At 41.4% G+C, this 19,139-nt stretch overlaps 1 protein-coding gene across 1 annotated transcript in view; it reads left to right on the top strand.

The window, feature by feature from the left end:
* The window catches only part of LOC129195108 (synapsin-3-like), an 82,695-nt gene that overhangs the window by 4,344 nt on the left and 59,212 nt on the right, over positions 1-19,139 (top strand). Inside the window, exons 2-3 of the mRNA XM_054800852.1 lie at positions 7,429-7,875; positions 13,777-13,834. Of these exons, the coding sequence (XP_054656827.1) occupies positions 7,481-7,875; positions 13,777-13,834 (453 nt within the window). The 5' untranslated portion in view covers positions 7,429-7,480. The remainder of the gene's footprint in view (positions 1-7,428; positions 7,876-13,776; positions 13,835-19,139) is intronic.

The following is a 19,139-nucleotide window of genomic DNA, read 5'->3' on the forward strand; positions in this document are numbered from 1 at the left end:
AACAGATGCTCCTCAGCATGAAAGCTTGGCTAATGAGCCCACTTTTTCATTGTATAATGATAATTGGATTACGACACTGACCTTTTTTTTGTCCTAGTTAAGCTGTACAACAAATGTGCACCGGACTTCACAGAGAACATCTTAAGGTTGGATCAATGTGCTAATTGTGTTCATGTGGGAGGGATTCATCAATACCCTGCTGGTCATAGCTAAAAGACTTTACTTACCGCTAATTCTTAATTGATCATTAGGAATTCTGTTGAGCTGGAAGTGATGCCCTGTGCACCGATGCACTGCTTGGGCGCAACCAGCGGAGGCGCTGTTGATTCAGCCTCAACTTGAAGAACAACATCAGTTATGGGATTCATTCATTCATTTCATTAATTATACTCGTTTAATATTACTACTGCATCCAAACTCGTATTTACATACATACACATATACTGTATATGTATACACATATGTAGTACATGTAGTACCTATGTCATTGGTAATATTACCTTTTCTCCTACTTAAGAACAATTCGACTTAAGAACGGTCGTCTGGAACCAATTGTGTTCGTAAGTTGGGGACCTAGTATATTTCATTTTTCAACATAGGCAATCAATTTTATAATTGATTACTCAGCGATTCATTGATTTGATCTGATGATACACAGTCTGGAGAAAGTCTGAGAAAAAGTATGGAATTTTGAAATGTCGAATCTGTTGGAAAAATCTGAGTGACTTCAATTCAGTGTTTCAATCATTCTGCTGCCTTTTGAAGACAACATTTTACGTGTACGTTATACACTGAAAAACCAAGCGATTTTACTGGGGATCACAAAAATGAAAGATGAAGTAGCAAAGTTATTGAAGCAAAAAAATGTAAGCCAAAATTTTCGGTGATGGCTAGAGTGGCTATAGCCTGTTTCCAATTAACACCCTCTCGCCTTTGCGGTTTTGGTGAATAAACGCCCTGTCTATACTTAGAGCATTGGAGGTATGTATCTGAAGGTGTACATTTAGTGCTCATCCAAAATAAGCTTGATTAGCCTTGTTGGACGTCTACGTTATGTTTGCATCGTATTGTTTTGCAGCACTTTTGCAGCATCTGACGTTTACCTCCTTGCCCTTTTGAACGAAGTTTCCTGCGTTATCTAATCTCTGCAGTGGTTGTTTTCTCGCCCCTGCCTGTGCATCTGAATTTGGCGTCTGCAGTGAGAAGCACGGTGAGGTCACAGAGGAGGCTGATGACTTGGCTGTGCCTCACCAGCTCACCAGTGTTCTGGCGCCTCGAGTGTTCTGTCACCGCACTTGTCAGAGTTCTCAGCTCAGGGATGACTTCCTGAATCCTCCCGGAGCGAGCAGTACTTTCAGATTTAGCTCCTTTACTTCTGAAGTTTTGGTTTGAAACATGCAATAAGGACGGTGAGAAGTTGAGAGTATATTTTCACACACTGAAATAACAGCTGAGGTCTAACAGTTAGCTTCGCAAGCCTCGCTGTGATTCAAAATAAGCAGCAGACTTTCACACAACCTCCCACGACACACAGGCTCGTCCTAGAATAAAGATGGCTGCTTGCAGAGTCAGTAACACAGTGGAAGTTAAGGAATTAAAAAAAATCATTCTAATACTCACATTAAGAGCTTCATGGGTGACGACATCATGAATAAACCTCGACAGATTCTTTTTTTAATGGATTGACTCACATCAGTCAGGTGACAGGGTGTTGTACAGTATATACAATGCGTCACAGTCTTAACATCACTGTTTCTCAAACACGTCGCTGAGCTGGGCATGTTAAGGCCATAAATGACATAAGGAGCGGGGTTGCTAGGCGACCGCATCGAATTACTACAGCCTGACTACTTTCATTTGCAGAGAACAGTTTCGGAGGTGCGTGGTATGAAAGTGAGTTCTGTAAGGAAGTTTTAAAAACAGCAGGAAGTTCATAGTGATCCTACAAATCGGCTTTTACGCTCACTTACTTTGACTGCAGCACACTGTATGCGTCAAGCTGAGGCAAAAAGTAAAAAAAGAAAAAAAAGACGTCCTGAGGCCAATGCTGTGAAGCGCAACAATCTGTTCTGGGATGTTGTCTGATTCATTTGAGTTAAGGAAGTATAATATCTGCTCCAGAGTCGTACAAATGTAACAAGTCCTGAACACGGGTCACATGGTCACGCCGCAGCCGCGCCTCTCACTTTATCTCATCTTTAATTCACACAAGCGCAAAAAGAAGTTAACCACTATTATTGGTGAAACAAAAAAACGTTCGACCGTAGCTTTGAGGATGGATAAGATGTGACAACACAACTTAGTTTAAAAAAAAAAGACAAATATCAAAAGACAGCTGGACAGCTCTGACATAAATAGACAAAGACAAGTAGATAAGAGAAAAACAGTGAGCTGTATTATTATTGTTATTATTTTAACAATGGTTTATTTGGTCGCAATGAATGTTGGGATTAATATCTTTCAACATCAAATTGTGGGACAATAAACATTGTTGTGACTCGGTTAAATAAAACTGTTTCTTTGTCCAGTCATATTTTTTCATTGTAGTTTTCTTAAAATTCATGGAAAAAAGGATGGATCGGATTTTTTGACATTTTTGACATTTTTGACATCAGCAGTGTGGTGCATCAACAGTGACTTACCCCCCACTTCGTCCTGGATTTCGGTGATGAGAAACGTAGTTCCAGTTAGTTGCCCGGGCCACTAAGAGTTTGGCTTCTCAAAACAGTACAGTATGCTTTGGAAAGAGTAATACCTTTGCATCACAAAACCGTTCCCCCAAAACAATCGCTCGGCGTTCCTTTCTCTCCTGTCGTATCACTGCACGCTGTCGCTTGTCCATTGTTTTATTGTCCACAGCGGATGAAGATGGCTGCGACGCTCTCACATTTCTTGCAGGAGAGTGTAAATAAAGTACTTGGCTCAAGGATAGCTAAAGATGTTACTCAAATCAATGCACACAGCAAAAGCAATTCCACTGTGGTTGGAAGATCTGTGTGGGCCAGCGTTGCATTGATTCTTGCCTACATCAACAAACTATTGTCTTACCAGTTCCTCACTACCTGTCATCTTGTGGGTGGGCCATGTTTTGCTTTAAATGTGGAATTACTCCACATTACCCCTGCCAAAGACAGGTCAAACACAATCTACAATTTCCTCTCTTGTCGCCTCTGACTGGTTTTGCTCCTGAACCCGCAGCTCAGACTGTCATGAATAATAAAAGCCATGTTCGACTGCTCCAGTGTCACTGGCTGGTGACACTTAAAGCGTGTTACAGAAGATAGTGGAACCTCTGTTTTCGTCATTAATCTGTCATTTAATCTAAAAATGTCAGGCAAAAAACGAAAGGAAAGAATGTAAATCCAATGAATCCGTTGCAGACACCCAGAAATATGAACAAGAAGCACAATTTATAGAGAATAATTAGAGTTTCACAGGCATTTCTGCCAAAGCCAAATCAATGACGAATGAAAAGTCTAAGTGAACATTTAACATCACATTTACCTTTACTGAAAACAGGCAAACGCAGAGATGAGTGGGGGGGGGGACACGTGGGCGCTCTTTCATTCTAGTTTGTTGCAAACTTAGCTTTAAAGAGTGGACGGTTAGAGCTGTATACTTGCGCTCTTCAACTTTATTGTAAACTTCAGCAGCGGGTACAATCACCATTACACACACTGGCCCGGCTTTCTATCTGTTATGTGTTTCCCTTAAACTGTTCCCCCAGCAGCCTGTGTTAACTAGGAACTTTACATTCCTATTGTAACAGATGCTGCCTTCGTGCTTTGCTACGACTTCGTTCTTTAATTCAATTGTGTTTCTCACCTTCTTTATCAAAGTTTGGTCTCTTGCTACTTTCTTTGTCATTATTATTGCAGTCGTCCCTCGTTTATTGCAGTTAATTGGTTCCAGACTTGATCGTGATAATTTCCACGAAGTATGACTCAATATTAATAAACTGATTATTTTTGTAGTAATAGCCTAGAAAAAATGTTTATGACTTTCTAAATACGGGGTTTGACATTATTAGAGCCCCGTAGACATGAAATAACACCCCAGTAGTCACTTTTAGACTCCTGTTATTCTTAGTTTACATCACATTGCGCAGGCTATGGGATGATGGAATCACTGCAGGGACATAACAGACGGCTGTCGATAGCATAGCAAGCTACCAAGCTAACTGGTTAGCCTCTCCAATTTACTTATTCAAAAAATAGAAAGTGTTTCAAACAGAGTGGGGAAGGACAATGCCGAGCTCTTATCAAATGCACTTCTGCCACCTTGAGGCCGTTTTTATGGCTTAAAACTGCATGAAAAGTTACCTCTTTTGTTGTTGTGCACGGCGTCATCACCTCTTTTTGCCTCTCGTGCAAGAAAACGTCAATTGGTATTGAATTAGTTAATTATTTTTTTGAATAGCGGTGACAGATTGAGGGATTTAGCAAGGGACAACTGTGTTGTTATTTTGCAAGTCATCCTCAATGACAAAAGCACAGACTGTCTGACACTCTGAAATACGCAGTGCGATTGAACGCATCCTCAGCGCAGTGCTCACAGTGCATTATAGGTGGAAAAAGAATACACATATGGAGTTGTTCATCGTTCTGAATGCGTTCTATGGCCAAATAATCCACCCACACACATGTAATAAAGGTAATTAAAGGATTTCCGGGCCGGAATCTGTCTATACTGTAGTGTCCCAACTCTAAAAGCGCCACTAACCATTCTTCACATATTCTTTGGTCGTAGAATAACTGCAACCTCCTGATGTAGTTTTCATTAAGTCCACAATTATCGGCTGCTTCCAATTAGCGTTCTGTTCTCGTTGCGGTATTGGTAACTAAGCGCCCCGGCTATAATCTATGGTATATTATAAATTGTGGGCTGAATGGCCGCCACCCCTCCAGCCTGGCTTCAAATATCAGCATAAACCTCTCAATAAAGTAGACATATTACTGGTGTTTTTTCACATTGTTTACTGTTCTTCCCTGTCTGGTAAAACTGAACATAAAAATTGTGCTGTACTGTACACACCCAGAAAAGCAGAGCCGTGCACCCTCATCTACAGTATATTCCACATGTAGAAAAGTAAATATGCATGATTTTCATTGATATTCCGGCTGTGTAAATTGGGATTCAAGATGTAAATCATACTTATGAGATTGCAGGTGAACACGAATATACATGTTCGCTGCCAGTCCTCTGGCAATTATTGTCACATTTGAAATGTAAAGTCACACAGGGCCATCTGTTTGACTATGCAAACGACAAATCGACCGGAGAGGCCTCGCGCCATATCTTTCGCAAGAAAACGAGATTACTAAATAAGAAATAAGGAAGGCACACATGTTCATCAGCGGGGATCCAACACACTGGGGTGGCACTACCCTGCTTCTTCCACGTCATTAGTGAGCAAAGCCTGTTATTATAGCTGCAGTTGTAAGGAAGCATGTTCTTCTGGTCCAAAATAGATGGATCATCCAAGCTTCTTTGTCCGTTTCTTTTTCTGAACCTCTTATCACAGGCAGCCATTGGATTTTGTAGCTTTGGATGTGCAGGAAGAGACTTGCTCATAGTGTAGAGATGGAGAGCGCATGCTTTTCAGCCTGATGGGATCACAGCGATAGGGAGAGTCCTCATCTGGCAGTCGGTGGCCTTGTGACTCCTTTTTATTCTCTCTGGTTTTGAGCTTTTTTTTCTCCATCGTGTTTTGAGTCAAAACTGTTAAAAATAGAGTCCATTTCATTCTTTCAAGTTACTGTGTAGACCATGGGTGTCCAAAGTGCGGCCTGTTTGTTTTTTATAGGCCAGCAGCACATTGTAGAAATAAAACTAAACATAAAAAACAGCAAAAATGGGAAAAATAGAGCAAAAAAGGTAGAATGTAAAGAGCAAAAGCTGAAATGTTGATCTTAATAGCTATTAATAACACATAAATATGTCTTAATATATAACATTGTTTAGCCTTTTTACCAACTTTAAAAAATATATAAAGTGGGCCCCACATTTGTTTGATTTTTCATTACGCAGCCCCACACAGAAGGTGCTTTTTCTGTTGACTCAACCTTGCCACCTAATTCAAATCAAAATGCTAAGTTTTGTTTGGACCAGTCTGACAGGTATTATGATCATTGTGCCTGGTTGTAGTTGGCACTGCACTGCATCAAAGTGAGAGGCGTTTCTCATATTGAGCCCCTCTCCTGTAGCTAAACAAGGTAACTCAAAAGTGTACAATAAGAGTTCAGGCCCAAGTGTAGCAAATTCTCGCCCACAGCTGTTCCCCTGGCAGAAACATTCTCCAGATGGCAAAACATTGTGCAGATGTAGCATTTGCCAAATGTTAGTCCATCTTTCGTGCGCTTCCCTTCAAAATCTTTGCTGCAGACCTACAACACGGCCCCCTCAATACAAAATGTGCGCTCTCACGCAAGCATCATTTTAATGTGATATCAGTGTCGTTTTAATCAGGTTTGGGGGGCTTGTCTGCCTTCTCGTTCCTCTCCGCCACGTTGGCTTCCACATGTTATATAACAGTTTTCATTCCGCCCAGAGGCTTCTGTCTGCTCCACAAACAACAGAGCTGTGAATCTGCACTCCAACTTTAATGCTGAGTTTTTTTTCGCCAGCATGCACAGGGTAACCCATTCCTATGCAAATAAGGATAAGCAAAATCATATCTCTTATAAAGCTTCCTCTGCAATCCCTGTGTGGTAACTGCATTGAACCTAGCATATTAAAACCGGGGTAGGCGGTGTAATTCCAAGTATTCACATTTTGGACTGATACATTGGAATCATAGAGCATCATATAGTTGGGTGCCTGGCTCAAAGACAGAAAGCCTTTTGCCTTTGCCATCAGGACAGTGTGAACGTATGACAGGAATTGACACAAAAGCCAGATTTTAGCACAGATTTAGACTTTTTAAGACTACAGTTTAAACTTTTGATCAGTTTTTTCAGCAGTTTTCATGAAATTGTCACCTCCCTATTTTTGGTCTCGTGCTCCAGTTTCTTCTTCATGCATTTTGACGCTCTAATTACAATCCAGTTCCAATCCACCAGGGCAAAATGTGAATTCTTGTAGAAAGAGTATGGCTTGGCATGTTTATCTACCCATGCAGACATTTATTGAGAGTAAGGCGTTTATTAGAGATGCTATTTGGGAAAATTCAGTATTTTATGACTTTCCTATTATATAAACAATCTAATGAGTCAATACCAAAAATGATGCTAACAATGTATTTATTATTACAGTTTTAGCATGCACAGGTGTGTCTTTTTATTGTTTTGATGATGCATTGTCAGTGTTCACCACCACCGCAAACCACAATAATTAACACATTGCTCAACTGATTCCTTTCTGATACTGTTGATCAAAAGTGAGCGTCATTGTCTGTGTAGCTGAACTAAATGTCATTTTCCTTCAAAGGACTTTCCCAGGACACCTCCTTTGGCCTGACCGACCCACCAGCCCCGTCACCATGAACTACCTTCGCCGCCGCCTGTCAGACAGCAGCTTTGTGGCCAACCTCCCTAACGGCTACATGATGGATCTGCAGAGGCCAACACCTCCAGGTTCATCCACCTCCTCCCCGGCCTCCCCGGCCACAGAGAGGCGACAGCCCCCAACCTTCCCAACCCAGACTCAGGGCCCGACTCCAAGCTCTGCCGCAGGGACAGGCAGCTTCCTCAGTTCTTTTTCTAGTGTGGTGAAGAGTGCCCAGATGGCGCAGAATGTCGCAGCTGCCGCACATGCTAAGTCAGCAGCGGCAGCGGCGGCTACTGAGGGAGCTCCAACAGGGAGCAGTCAGCCTGCCAAGCCTGTTATCCGCAAGCCCAAGGTCCTGTTGGTCATTGATGATCAGCACACAGACTGGTGAGTAGTATTACATAGCATATTTACTATTTAGAAAATGCATAGAAACACCTCTCAGTATGATGCAATATAGCCTTACACTACTGCAAACTCCACAGTAAGAAACGTATTGTCAGATGGTCACCTTGCTGGGCACCTACACCACTTCCCTCGTCTGTATAAGCTATTAAGCTCAGCCTGAGAATGATAGGAGGAGGTGTTATACATAAATCTTCTGCACTAAGTCCAGAAATTGGGGCAAGCAGGGCTTTTTTTCTTTTAAAAGCTACTTTAGGACAAACCAAGTAATGTCACTCGTGTCCCTCCTTAGCCTCTCACGTGATTTTTTTTTTATTGTTTTTTTTTGTTTTTATTAGTAGTAAAGGCAAATTTTAATTAAGTAAAAAGTACCATGGCAACAAGTACTTTGCCGCCATGCTGACAGGATAAGAGGTCCAATACATACATTGAGCTTGATATCACGTATCTGCTTCTGTTCCAGTGAAGACACACAGCGGTTTGCTTATCACGTTTGCCTCCTCGAATCAATAAAACCATTCTTCCTTTTCATGAATTGCCATTTTGCAGCCTGCCGTCAGCGGGGGAGCCTCAACCTTAGTCGCTATTTCAAGCCCCTTGAATTAATCATCAGCAGGGATCATTACGTGCAGTAGCTAAAGGCTCAACGGGGATCAAGCCCAGGTTTAAAAATGATCACTAAATGAATCCACCCCACTGACAGCCATATCATGAGCACCAAGACAAGCTCTCTGCTTTTTTATGAAAGGAAGACTGACTCCCCTCCCCACTCTCAGCCGCCTGGTTGAAACGCCCGCAGGGTTTGCTCTTCCTCTTCACACCTCAGTGTTTCTGAAATGACTTGTCAGAGGATCATCGTCCATCCGAGGAGCATAACATAGCCATTCAGCCTCTCTTAGGGACCGTCCTTTTTTTAGCGGGAATCACTGACCGAAACAGTTGTATAAATGTACTCTACCAAAGGGAGTGTATGCAAATTACATTTTTTTTAAACCAAAACACCACCACTGGCAAGCATATGTTACCAATAAAAGCATAAATTTTTTCCACAATTCACAATTGTTCCACAGTTAAACTGCGGACGCACGGTGGCCTAATGGTAAGCATGTTGCCCACGCAGTCAGGAGATCGGGGAGATCTGGGTTTTGAATCTTCATTTGGACATCTCTGTGTGGCGTTTGCTTGTTCTCCCCGTGCATGCTTCCAAAATGTTCCAAAAAATATGCATGTTAGGTTAACCGGAGCCTCTAAATTGTCCATAGGTATGAATGTGAGTGTGATTGGTTGTTTGTCTATATGAGCCCTGCGATTGCCTGGGGACCAGTCCAGGGTTTACCCCGCCTCTCGCCTGAAAGTCAGCTCCAGCATACCCCCGTGACCCTAGTGAGGGCAAGCGGCAGAAAATGGATGGATGGAGTTAAACTGCATAAAAATTGTTGGATATTTTTGTTGAGCCTGTCATGGCTGTCCCTCACAGCTGTCTCGTATACAATAATCCCTCGTTTGTTGCAGTTAATTGGTTCCGGACGCGACCACGAGAAGTGAATTTCTGCGAAGTAGGATTACTTCTTTATAAATGGAATATTTGTGTAGTTATGGCATATAAAACCTGTTTATGATCTTCTACATAAGTTTTTTAACATTATTAGAGCCATCTAGACATGAAATGTACCCATATTGTCAATCACTTTTACACTTGTATTACCCAATATAGCAGCTATAATCACAGGAAATAAGCCATTTAAGACAATTTACCTTGTAGGAAGTGACGTTGGGGGTTCAGAGTAGAGTTTTAGCTTCTTGTGGGCTATGACAGCAACAGTAACCCGTGTTATTACTGTGAATATTATTATTATATTATCATTATTGTGCCTGTTGTGAGATAATGTAAACGGTTGTTCAAGTCTGGCGCTTCAGTGGTGGTGCAACCGAACAATTACTGACACCCCGTGACCAGTGTAGAATACTACATTCACTAGTTGGTGGTGTTAATGGCTTATACTGTACTTGTATTTTAGTTAATTTAGCCATTTTTATGCTTGAAAAGTATTCATTTGGGGAAAAAATGTGTGCAATTTGCTTAAATATGCAAATTTTCAGACTATTACTACTGTAGGTCGTAGTCAACCACGAAACAGTGATCATTTATTCATTAATTGTTTGAAAAATCGCAACGTAGCGAGGGACGACTGTACTCATACAGGTCCGTAGCACCTGCACATACACAAAAGCAGTATCAGAGAAGCGACCGAGAATTTGGAGTCACTGTGTGGTTATGATAGACTATGCATTCAATAATAGCTACTGTTAGTAGCTAAACATAGCCAAATTGCTATCATTAGCTTAAAACAAACATAACCAGTTTGTGTGTGTAAGGCGGGGCGTGGCTTACGTACTCAAAGCAGGAATAGGCGGGATTTAATGCTACTTTCACGTTCGAATGTTGGCGCCCTCTAGGCAGCTGGAGGAACTCGCTGCATACGCTTCCTGTAACATGTAACTGACTTTTTTATAAAATACATTTCACATTTGATGTCCAAGTTTGGTGGAGTCCTACAAAGGTGATGAATAATGGATCTTCAGGGGAAGTGAGTCTTCATATTTTTGTTTTTAATAAAGGTCTTTTTTTTACATAATTGAGCCAAGCAACACTCATCGTGTTCCATGTATAACCACATCATAGCGCTGTTGTTCATCTAAAGCCCCATAGACACTGCTCCATTACTATCGGAATTGTCCTGCAGTGACAATCTCCGACCAGCAGATGGTACAATGGGATAGGCATGAAGGCTCTGTTGAGGCTTCCAAGCAGGTCTACTAAGCCAGTGGGGAATATTTTTATACAGTCTTGATGTATATAATAATATATTTGACTGGAGGGGTGGGACTATGGAGAGACATTTTTCATATTTTATCATGAACTGCTCTTAAGGTGGCCATTGGTGAATTAACTTCACTTTGTGTGTTAATTTATGTTAACTTTTTAAACATTTTATGCTTATTATAAGTACTGCTTCAGTGTTGTTAATAAAAATAATCAAATAAGTTGCTTTTACATGTCAGCAATGCACTACTTTTTTTTTTTTAACTGAATGTTTACAGCTACTCCAATCCTCTGAGACAAGTGCAAGTCATAAAAAAAGGGGACAAATATTTGGCTGCTGCTTTGGCAACGTGTCTGTGTCATGTTGTTTTTTTCTGTCACACTGCTTGCTGTAAGGACAAAGTGAAACCTGCTCTTTGGACTTTTAGGAAACAGGCAGACTAACTAACTTTGCTATAAGAAGGCTATCGTTGTGTAGAAGAATTTAATGTTGCCTTCATGGTAATGCACACAAAGTAGGATGGATAGAATATGACACTGTATTTAAATATGGCGGTATTTTTATGTTACTGCCAGTGAATGTCAATTCCTCTGACCTGTGTTAGGAGGCACGGTGAACATCCATTGCTCTATGCCTCAGGACAGAATTTCCGCCTGGGCATTCCAGCAGAGAGTCTTGGGTCTCTGCGGAAACTCCGCTCCGTCCTGACAGACTTGGCCCCCAGCAATGATTGGCGCACAAAAGCGGTACACAGCACTGATGCAAAGTCTCAAAGAGCATCGTCGCCGCCGCCGCCGCCAACAATCCCTCCTTTTCTTGCCCCTTACGTCTCTCCCGCGCTTGCTATCCGTCTCTCCTGGGACAAGATGCAAAATGCCATGCCAAGGAGCTGTCCCTCTGTTTGCACTGGGCTTTGAATGATACCAACATCACATAGGTCAACTGGCACTTTCTCTGGAAATGTTTTCACTGCTTGGTGTAATTCACAGAACTGCTGAACACCATTGCACATACCTAAAGCTAAAAAAAACCCCATTCAAACTAACAAGGTATTTCAAAAGAATGACAACGTGTAGTGAGCATGAAAAAACTTGGTGGGACATAGGCCAAATTCTGTTTTTTAACCATCACTTCATCTCTTGGTATCCAGTTTGTAATTAATGTGCAACACCACCACCTACAGGACGGGGTGGAAATGTACCAACTGTTCTTTTTTACATTTGCTACGAGACTGTGCACAGGATTACGCTGCGACCCAAATATAAGACAGTATTTTTTTCCTCGAGGGCTGCACAGTGACGAAGTGTTTAGAGTGCTGGCCTCACAGTCAGGATCTCGAGGGTTCGAATCTATGTTGGAATCTCTGTGTGGAGTTTGTGCATGGGTGGGTTTTCTCTGGCGACTTCGGCTTCCTCCCACGTCCCAAAAACATGCATGCTAGGCTAATTGAAGACTCTAAATTATCCATAGGTGTGAATGCTTGTTTGTTTATATGTAGTGTACCCTGCCTCTCGCCCCAACTCAGCTGGGATAAGCTCCAGCTCACCTGTGACCCTAGTCGGGACAAGAGATATATACACTCAAACCAACGGGTGGCGCCAAACCACATCTCCCCAAGTGAGTCAGAGCTTTTCTTCCTGTCCCACACATACCAGCGACCTAGAGAGCTGCAGCTGTGACACGGAGACATCTTTGAAAAAATTGTTTCATTGTTAAGATGCTTGAGGTTGCTGGGGTCAAGGGTTACATCACACAGTGAACGACACACTGTTGACTGAAATAGTGTGCATTATCCCAGTAGAGTCGTTGCTGTAGTATAGGACGATATGTGTGAAAGAATTATTGTAGATTGTCAAAAACTGTGTCATAAAAATGTAAAAACTAGGATTATACATTGACTTGTGCATGAACCTTTACGCAAAAGTAGGAATATATTCTCCTGGTGCATATAAAAAGCAGTGGAGTTGACATAGCGGGTGTGGGCACAAGAGAGAAGGAAATTCCGGACCTCTGAATGTTTACACGTGAACATGTGCAAAGCCGAACGCCTTGTAAATTAAAGCGATCACTCAGAGTGACGACACATTTTGCAATATCTTGAAATGCATACCAGTCGTATTTGGCCAATGAGCCTGCGGGATCGGCCGCACGCTCCCTTGACTGTGGTGGGCCAAGGTGACCGGGGGCACTGCAAGTGTAGTATGTAGGTCGGTTGTGTTTGAAGATTCACGGCTTCCAAAATGGCAGAGAATGAGACGGCTGGGGATTTTAAACATTTAAGTCGCAACAGCTGGGATATGTTCATGGCGAGATCCCCCTCAGCGACCATAATGAAGGGTAATGACTGTATCATAAAAGACAGATATAAGGGCATGGAGAAGACATGGGGAGGATTAAAGAGAAAAATGTAAGGGAAAACTTATTTTGGCGTGAGGCAAATCCCAAACAGCTTGTCCCAGTGACTGAAGGCCTCCAACATGGAGGGGAGATCCTCTGATATACTCGCAGATCTAGCCTGGAGCCCTTGACAGATTGTTGATGGTCCCACGGCTGCGAGGGGTTCCGTGCTGAGACCCTCTGAGTGCTGGAACACAACGTGGCTCTAGACACAAAACGGCACAAATAATTTTATGGCAAATTATGTCAAGTTGTACACATTGGATGATAATAACAGCTGCACACCGTAGCATATTTCCATGCACTTGCCATTTTGATTTTGACCCTATTCTACCCAGAATTGTGGAGTAAATTTCTAAGTGCATACTGATAAGAGATGTCCCCTTTAAACATCTTAAGGCCACAGTGTGTAGTCACGGAAAATGTGAGCTTGCAAGGTATTTTGAAAGGTCTGTTTAAATGTCTCCTTAAGTCAAATAAACAAAAGGATATTTTTGGAGGTTGTTATGACTCATAGGAGTGTGTTACGCGCATGACACAGTACTCTTTGGCACCAGTTTCTGCAATGTATTTTGTTTTACTGCCCAAATAAAGGGCTTGTGATTGTAAATGATAGTTTATTGTTTGTTAGTCTAAAAGTGTGTCTCTCATTTGCTTGCAGGGCCAAGTATTTCAGAGGCAAGAAGCTGAATGGGGAGTGTGAGATCCGAGTGGAGCAGGTATGGAACATTATTCATGTGTGTAACAGATGTAATAGCTCATAAAAGGAATTTGTGTTTCCCTGAATGAACCACTGCCGGCAGCACTCATGCAGCCCCAGAACGTGACACTAACACCACCATGCTTGACTTGTTCTTATCACATTATCTCGGTGCTCACTTGTGTTTCCAGCTGTTTACACAATAATGGCTGTGTGTTAAGTCATTTTCAGTGCATAGCTGGACAAGCTGTACACTGACTACTGTAAAGTATATCCAGGTTTGATTTCTACAGCACTGTCACTTAAGATTATATAACAAAACGGTTGCTGAAACAAAAGCAGTGCTTCTCAAGTACAGTCGTCCCTCGTTTATCGCAGTTAATTGGTTCCAGACCCGACCGAGATAAGTGAATTTGTGTGAATTTCAATATTAATAAATGGAATACTTTCATAGTTAGAGCATAGAAAACCTGTTTGTGACTTTCTAAATACTGTTTTTACCATTATTAGAGCCCTATAGATGTGAAATAACACCCCTATAGTCACTTTTGCACACCTTTAATTCTTTGTTTACACCACATTGTGCAACTTTTATGCGCAGGCTTCAGGATCACTGCAGGGATACAAGAGACGCCGCTTTAAGCATAGCATGTTACCGAGCTAACTAGTTAGCCTCCTATTTATTTATTCTACACTACTACTACTACATAACGTGTTTCAAATGGAGTGGGGAAGAAGGACAAAGTAAGAAGCCAAAAATGAACCACTTCCACACTGAATGAGAGGAGAACTTTTTTTTCACTATGTCGGACATGCCATGACTGACTCCATGCAGTGTTGAGGTAATGTAAGGTAATGTCTCATCAATGTAACATGACTTGTTTTTCAATATTTTTGACTAATAAATGAGTGAGGGAGTAATGTCTGGACTGCAAAGTGGAGATGGACGACTGTAGTGGATTAACGTTTGGTCTCTACTTTCTGCCTCAGCAGACAGATAGCAGGTTCTCAATAAAGACTCCAGTTGTGTTTGTGTTTGTCCCCCTGATGAAGGCCGGATGGATGAAACACGTTGGGGCTGAATAAGGTCCATTAAGACATTCATTCATTCATTGTCTATGCCATTGAATCCTCATTAGGGTCGCGGGTATGCTGGAGCCTATCTCAGCTGACTTTGGACAAGAGGCGGGGTACACCCTGGACTGGTCGCCAGCCAATCTCAGGGCACATATAGACAAACAACCAATCACACTCACATTCATACCTATGGACAATTTAGAGTCTAAGGCACTTTAACAGGGTTAGTGAGTGCCTTGGATTTTTGCAGTTTTTGGTGAAAGTTCCATTTCAGATCCTTTGAAGCACTATAAAACTGAACATACAGAAATAATGCATGTGAATATGCATTACAGATACAAATAACTTCTCTGTGACATTCAACGGAAACAAAAAGCATGTAAACAAAAGCTACTTACATGGCGAGATGGCGCCGAATATTACAACTAGTTCGACATTTAAATGTCCATTCCACATAAACAGATGATGCATAATAAACATAACATACTTTTAAACTTTCAGACATTTTATACGGCTCAACAAGAGACAGGCCTGGCACACAGTAGCTACTTCCTGACTATAGCAATTACCCAAGGACAAACTCAATGACTTGCAAATGTGACTAATGTAAGCAATATTGTTGCAAAGTTAAAAAAAAATTTAAAGTATTTTTTTGAAAACGAATAAGCTGATGATGTTTACACATTTAAAACGTTTTGAATGTTACTGTGTTAGTCTGTATAAATGCAAATCCCTGTGAGTCATTTGCACTGTTTTGACAGAAAATGATTGAGATTCACTGGGCTAAAGTACGGTGAGTGACGTACCAGGTAATTTAACAACAGAAAACTTATTTCCACGCACAGAACATACTGTACACTTTTCATCTTCTAAAGTCGCACCCACTTCCGACAGGCAGCCACTTGTACCTGTGTAAGTATGCCCACAAATGTGTCTAGACACAGCATATTTACAGTGTGCAGATAACGTCTAAATTACCTCCAATAAGCGTTTGGTTATACATCTGCAAGCCATTGTTGAGACTGCAGCGGCCTTTGAAATGGAGTGGTAGGTTTTTATGGGCAAATGAAGAAAAAAAAGAGTTGGACTTTACAGCCTGTTTGCTCAACTCTCTACTGTTGTGGTCACATCCTCTCTTCACGAGCCGTATAGATTGGAGTCTCCTTGTTTCTATGTCATGTAAGAGATTTGCTTTGTAATCCCAGGCTGTCACAGCTATAGAGCCCCTATAAAAATGTTAATGAGTCCCCTTAAATCCACCAGCGAGAAGGGGGGTCAGAATGGGTGTTTGCACCCATATACGAGCCCCTCAAAAGCTGAAGCTGACCTACTTAGATTTCGCTGGAGCCCTCTGCTCTTTCCCAGAAGCCCTCCAAGTTGACGCTAACAAGTCGGTCGGTAATTGCCTTCAGCAGACAGCCTGCTTTGCGCACCTCAACGTGAAAAGTTAGCGACGTACTTGGATGAAGCTGTTTCACTAACTTTCTCTTTTTTTTCCCCATTTAACATCTCTAGTAGTATATATCTTGATGTTGAATAGTCTACGTTTACATATAAATACATAGAGAAAGAATTATTGCTGTGATTTGATGTTTAGCAAGGATGAAACTACTGTGCCACTACCTTTCCTAAGACTTCCTCCCATTTACTTGACCCACTTTTAAGATGAATTTGGCAGACACCTGTGTAACCACCAGATAGATGTAATTAGTGGCTTCTGAACTAACTGACTAATAATATAGGAGACTGGATATAAATAACAAGGGATGCTGACCGCCGTGCTCCAAAAACAGCATATATTTATCAAAATTATAAAACAGGCTGCTAGTACATGTCGCATCATATCAAAAGTGAATCAACGTGCACAAATAAATGGTTTAAGCAAATAGGGCAGTGAAAATAGAAGAGGTCTGTGTCTGTACCGTCATCGTATTTCACCCGTGTTTGTCATCCGTGCGGAACTTGTTCCAGATTGATTACTTGTTCTATTTAGCATATGTCTTTATTGCACAGTGGAGTATTTCACTCCAGAATAAAATTGGTAGTGATTAGTGGTAAAGTCGAGATCATGAAGTCAGCTTTTCTTAAGAGCTATCAAAAGTTTGCAGTGCAGCTAAGCTTATCAAGAATTTTCTTATGTGACTCCAGCCTGGTCTACTGTGTCAGGTTATCCACTGGTAAGGATCCATGCAGTAGTTACAAAGTTTCCTCATTGAGTATTTACATGCAAACAGAGAACGTTGTTGACTGGTTGTAAGAAAGAGTCAATATACATTTTTGTTAGTCAAAAGTAAGGTCTGCTAATAGTGTATAGCCCATATTTTATTTAGTTTTGACATTTTCTTTTTAAATTTAAATTCAAGGTCCCACCGAGATTTGAACTCGAATCGCTGGATTCAGAGTCCAGAGTGCTAACCATTACACCATGGAACCTGTATGCCTTTCACTATAACCAGCGGCAGCAGGGCACAATACACATACAGTATGTGACTACTGCTGAATGCACTGGGGCTGTGGATAGTTCAATGCCTGGTCTCTGCATTGTGTGTGTTTTTTTAAATGAGGGACAGGAGACTTGTTTGGGGACACTGTTTAATTTCTGAACAGGAACACAATATGTACTGGTCAGGACAGTTTGGCTCATATTGGCATACACAGTCATAGGGCTTATGAACTGGCCATATAAACAATACACAGTATACAAATAGAATCATAATGAACATTGACCTGAATAGGACAATACAATATGGCTCATATCGGCACACTATAAAAGAGAGATGTCAACATCTTAGCTCTATGTTATTGGTGGCTGAGCAAATTAGTATAATATCTAGTAATATATCTCATGAATAATTATATTGATACCTATAACTTCCTGTTTTTCAAGACCGATAGACCTGTATATAACCAAATATAACCAAATCCAGTGTTAATGTGAATACAATATTTGCTTGCACTTCTTAGCATTGAGCAACTGCATCAGAAGTGCCACTCTCACATGACACATTGTTGAACGCAGTCTTCATGAATCTATTTCTCCTGAAAGTTCAGGTGACAGGTGAGAAGAATTAGCTCTGGAGGCGGTTGTGTCTCACGTCTTGTTTTCCTTTCCCAGGGCAAATGCTACTCCGAGACGAGTGTTGTTTTTTTTTATGTGTTACCATGGCACGAGGAAAAGCCTCACAACCTAGCTTTCGGGCCTAAACCTCCACACCAGCCTCTTCATCCATTGCTGTTACCATTACCATCACCACAGCCAATCATCGTCCTTGTTTACGTCGCTCTTGCCAATATTTTGCTCACTCTGTGATGGGGATTTGCTTGGCAGAGGTAAAGCCAGAGGGCACATACAGTAGGCATGTAAGCGTGTGTCTGTGCAGCAGTGCCGGGCACACAGATGTTCCTTTCTGAGGTGGGAATCAACAGAAAGAAACAAGCGCATCATGTCCTTGTAGCAAATTGAGTGTGACTGACATCTCATTGTCCCTTAAATAAGACGACGGCATCTACTCGCCCCCTTGCTCTTCCTCTTGGAGTGAAACACATTTAAATGAAACAAGTGGGAGTTATTTCTCTAGGCAGGAAAAATAAAAATGTTTGTGACGTCAGGACATTCTTTTCAAAGATGACTCATACCCTCACACACAGTTTACATCTCTCGGTAAGCATTGCTGAGGGTATTTTCTTTTTTTTGTTTGTAGATGAAAGCTCATATAAAACCAGACAAAGCAGGCTTAAAGCCTCAAACGATGGTTTTGCCATATGAGAACGTGTAGATAGGAACGGACTTAACTTGCTATGGAAATTGGCAGATTGGGTTGAGCGGAGGGTCAACTGGGGGATTTGGTTGTGTTTCTGTACGTTAATCTATATGTGATGCCGAGAACAATTGACAACCTTCCCTTTATTGTACAAACTATAAGGTCATTGGGGAAATCTTGAATGAACGACCTTTATACATAGTGTACATGAGTACCCGTCGTATTTCAGCACTAACTTTTACTACACTCCTCAAGGGACAATACTATTATACTACTTGGATATACTTTAGATTAGTCAGTGTACCACTTGTACAACAGTACTGTAATGCCTCGTTTTATCGCAATTAATTGGTTCCAGATCCGACCGGGATAAGTACATTTCTGCAAAGTGGGATTCAATATTAATAATCAGAATATTTTTGTAGTTAAGGCATAGAAAACCTGTTTGACTTTCTAAATATGATTTTTACCATTATTAGAACCCTC

This window comes from Dunckerocampus dactyliophorus, chromosome 15 (assembly GCF_027744805.1).
Source record: "Dunckerocampus dactyliophorus isolate RoL2022-P2 chromosome 15, RoL_Ddac_1.1, whole genome shotgun sequence".
NCBI lineage: Eukaryota > Metazoa > Chordata > Actinopteri > Syngnathiformes > Syngnathidae > Dunckerocampus > Dunckerocampus dactyliophorus.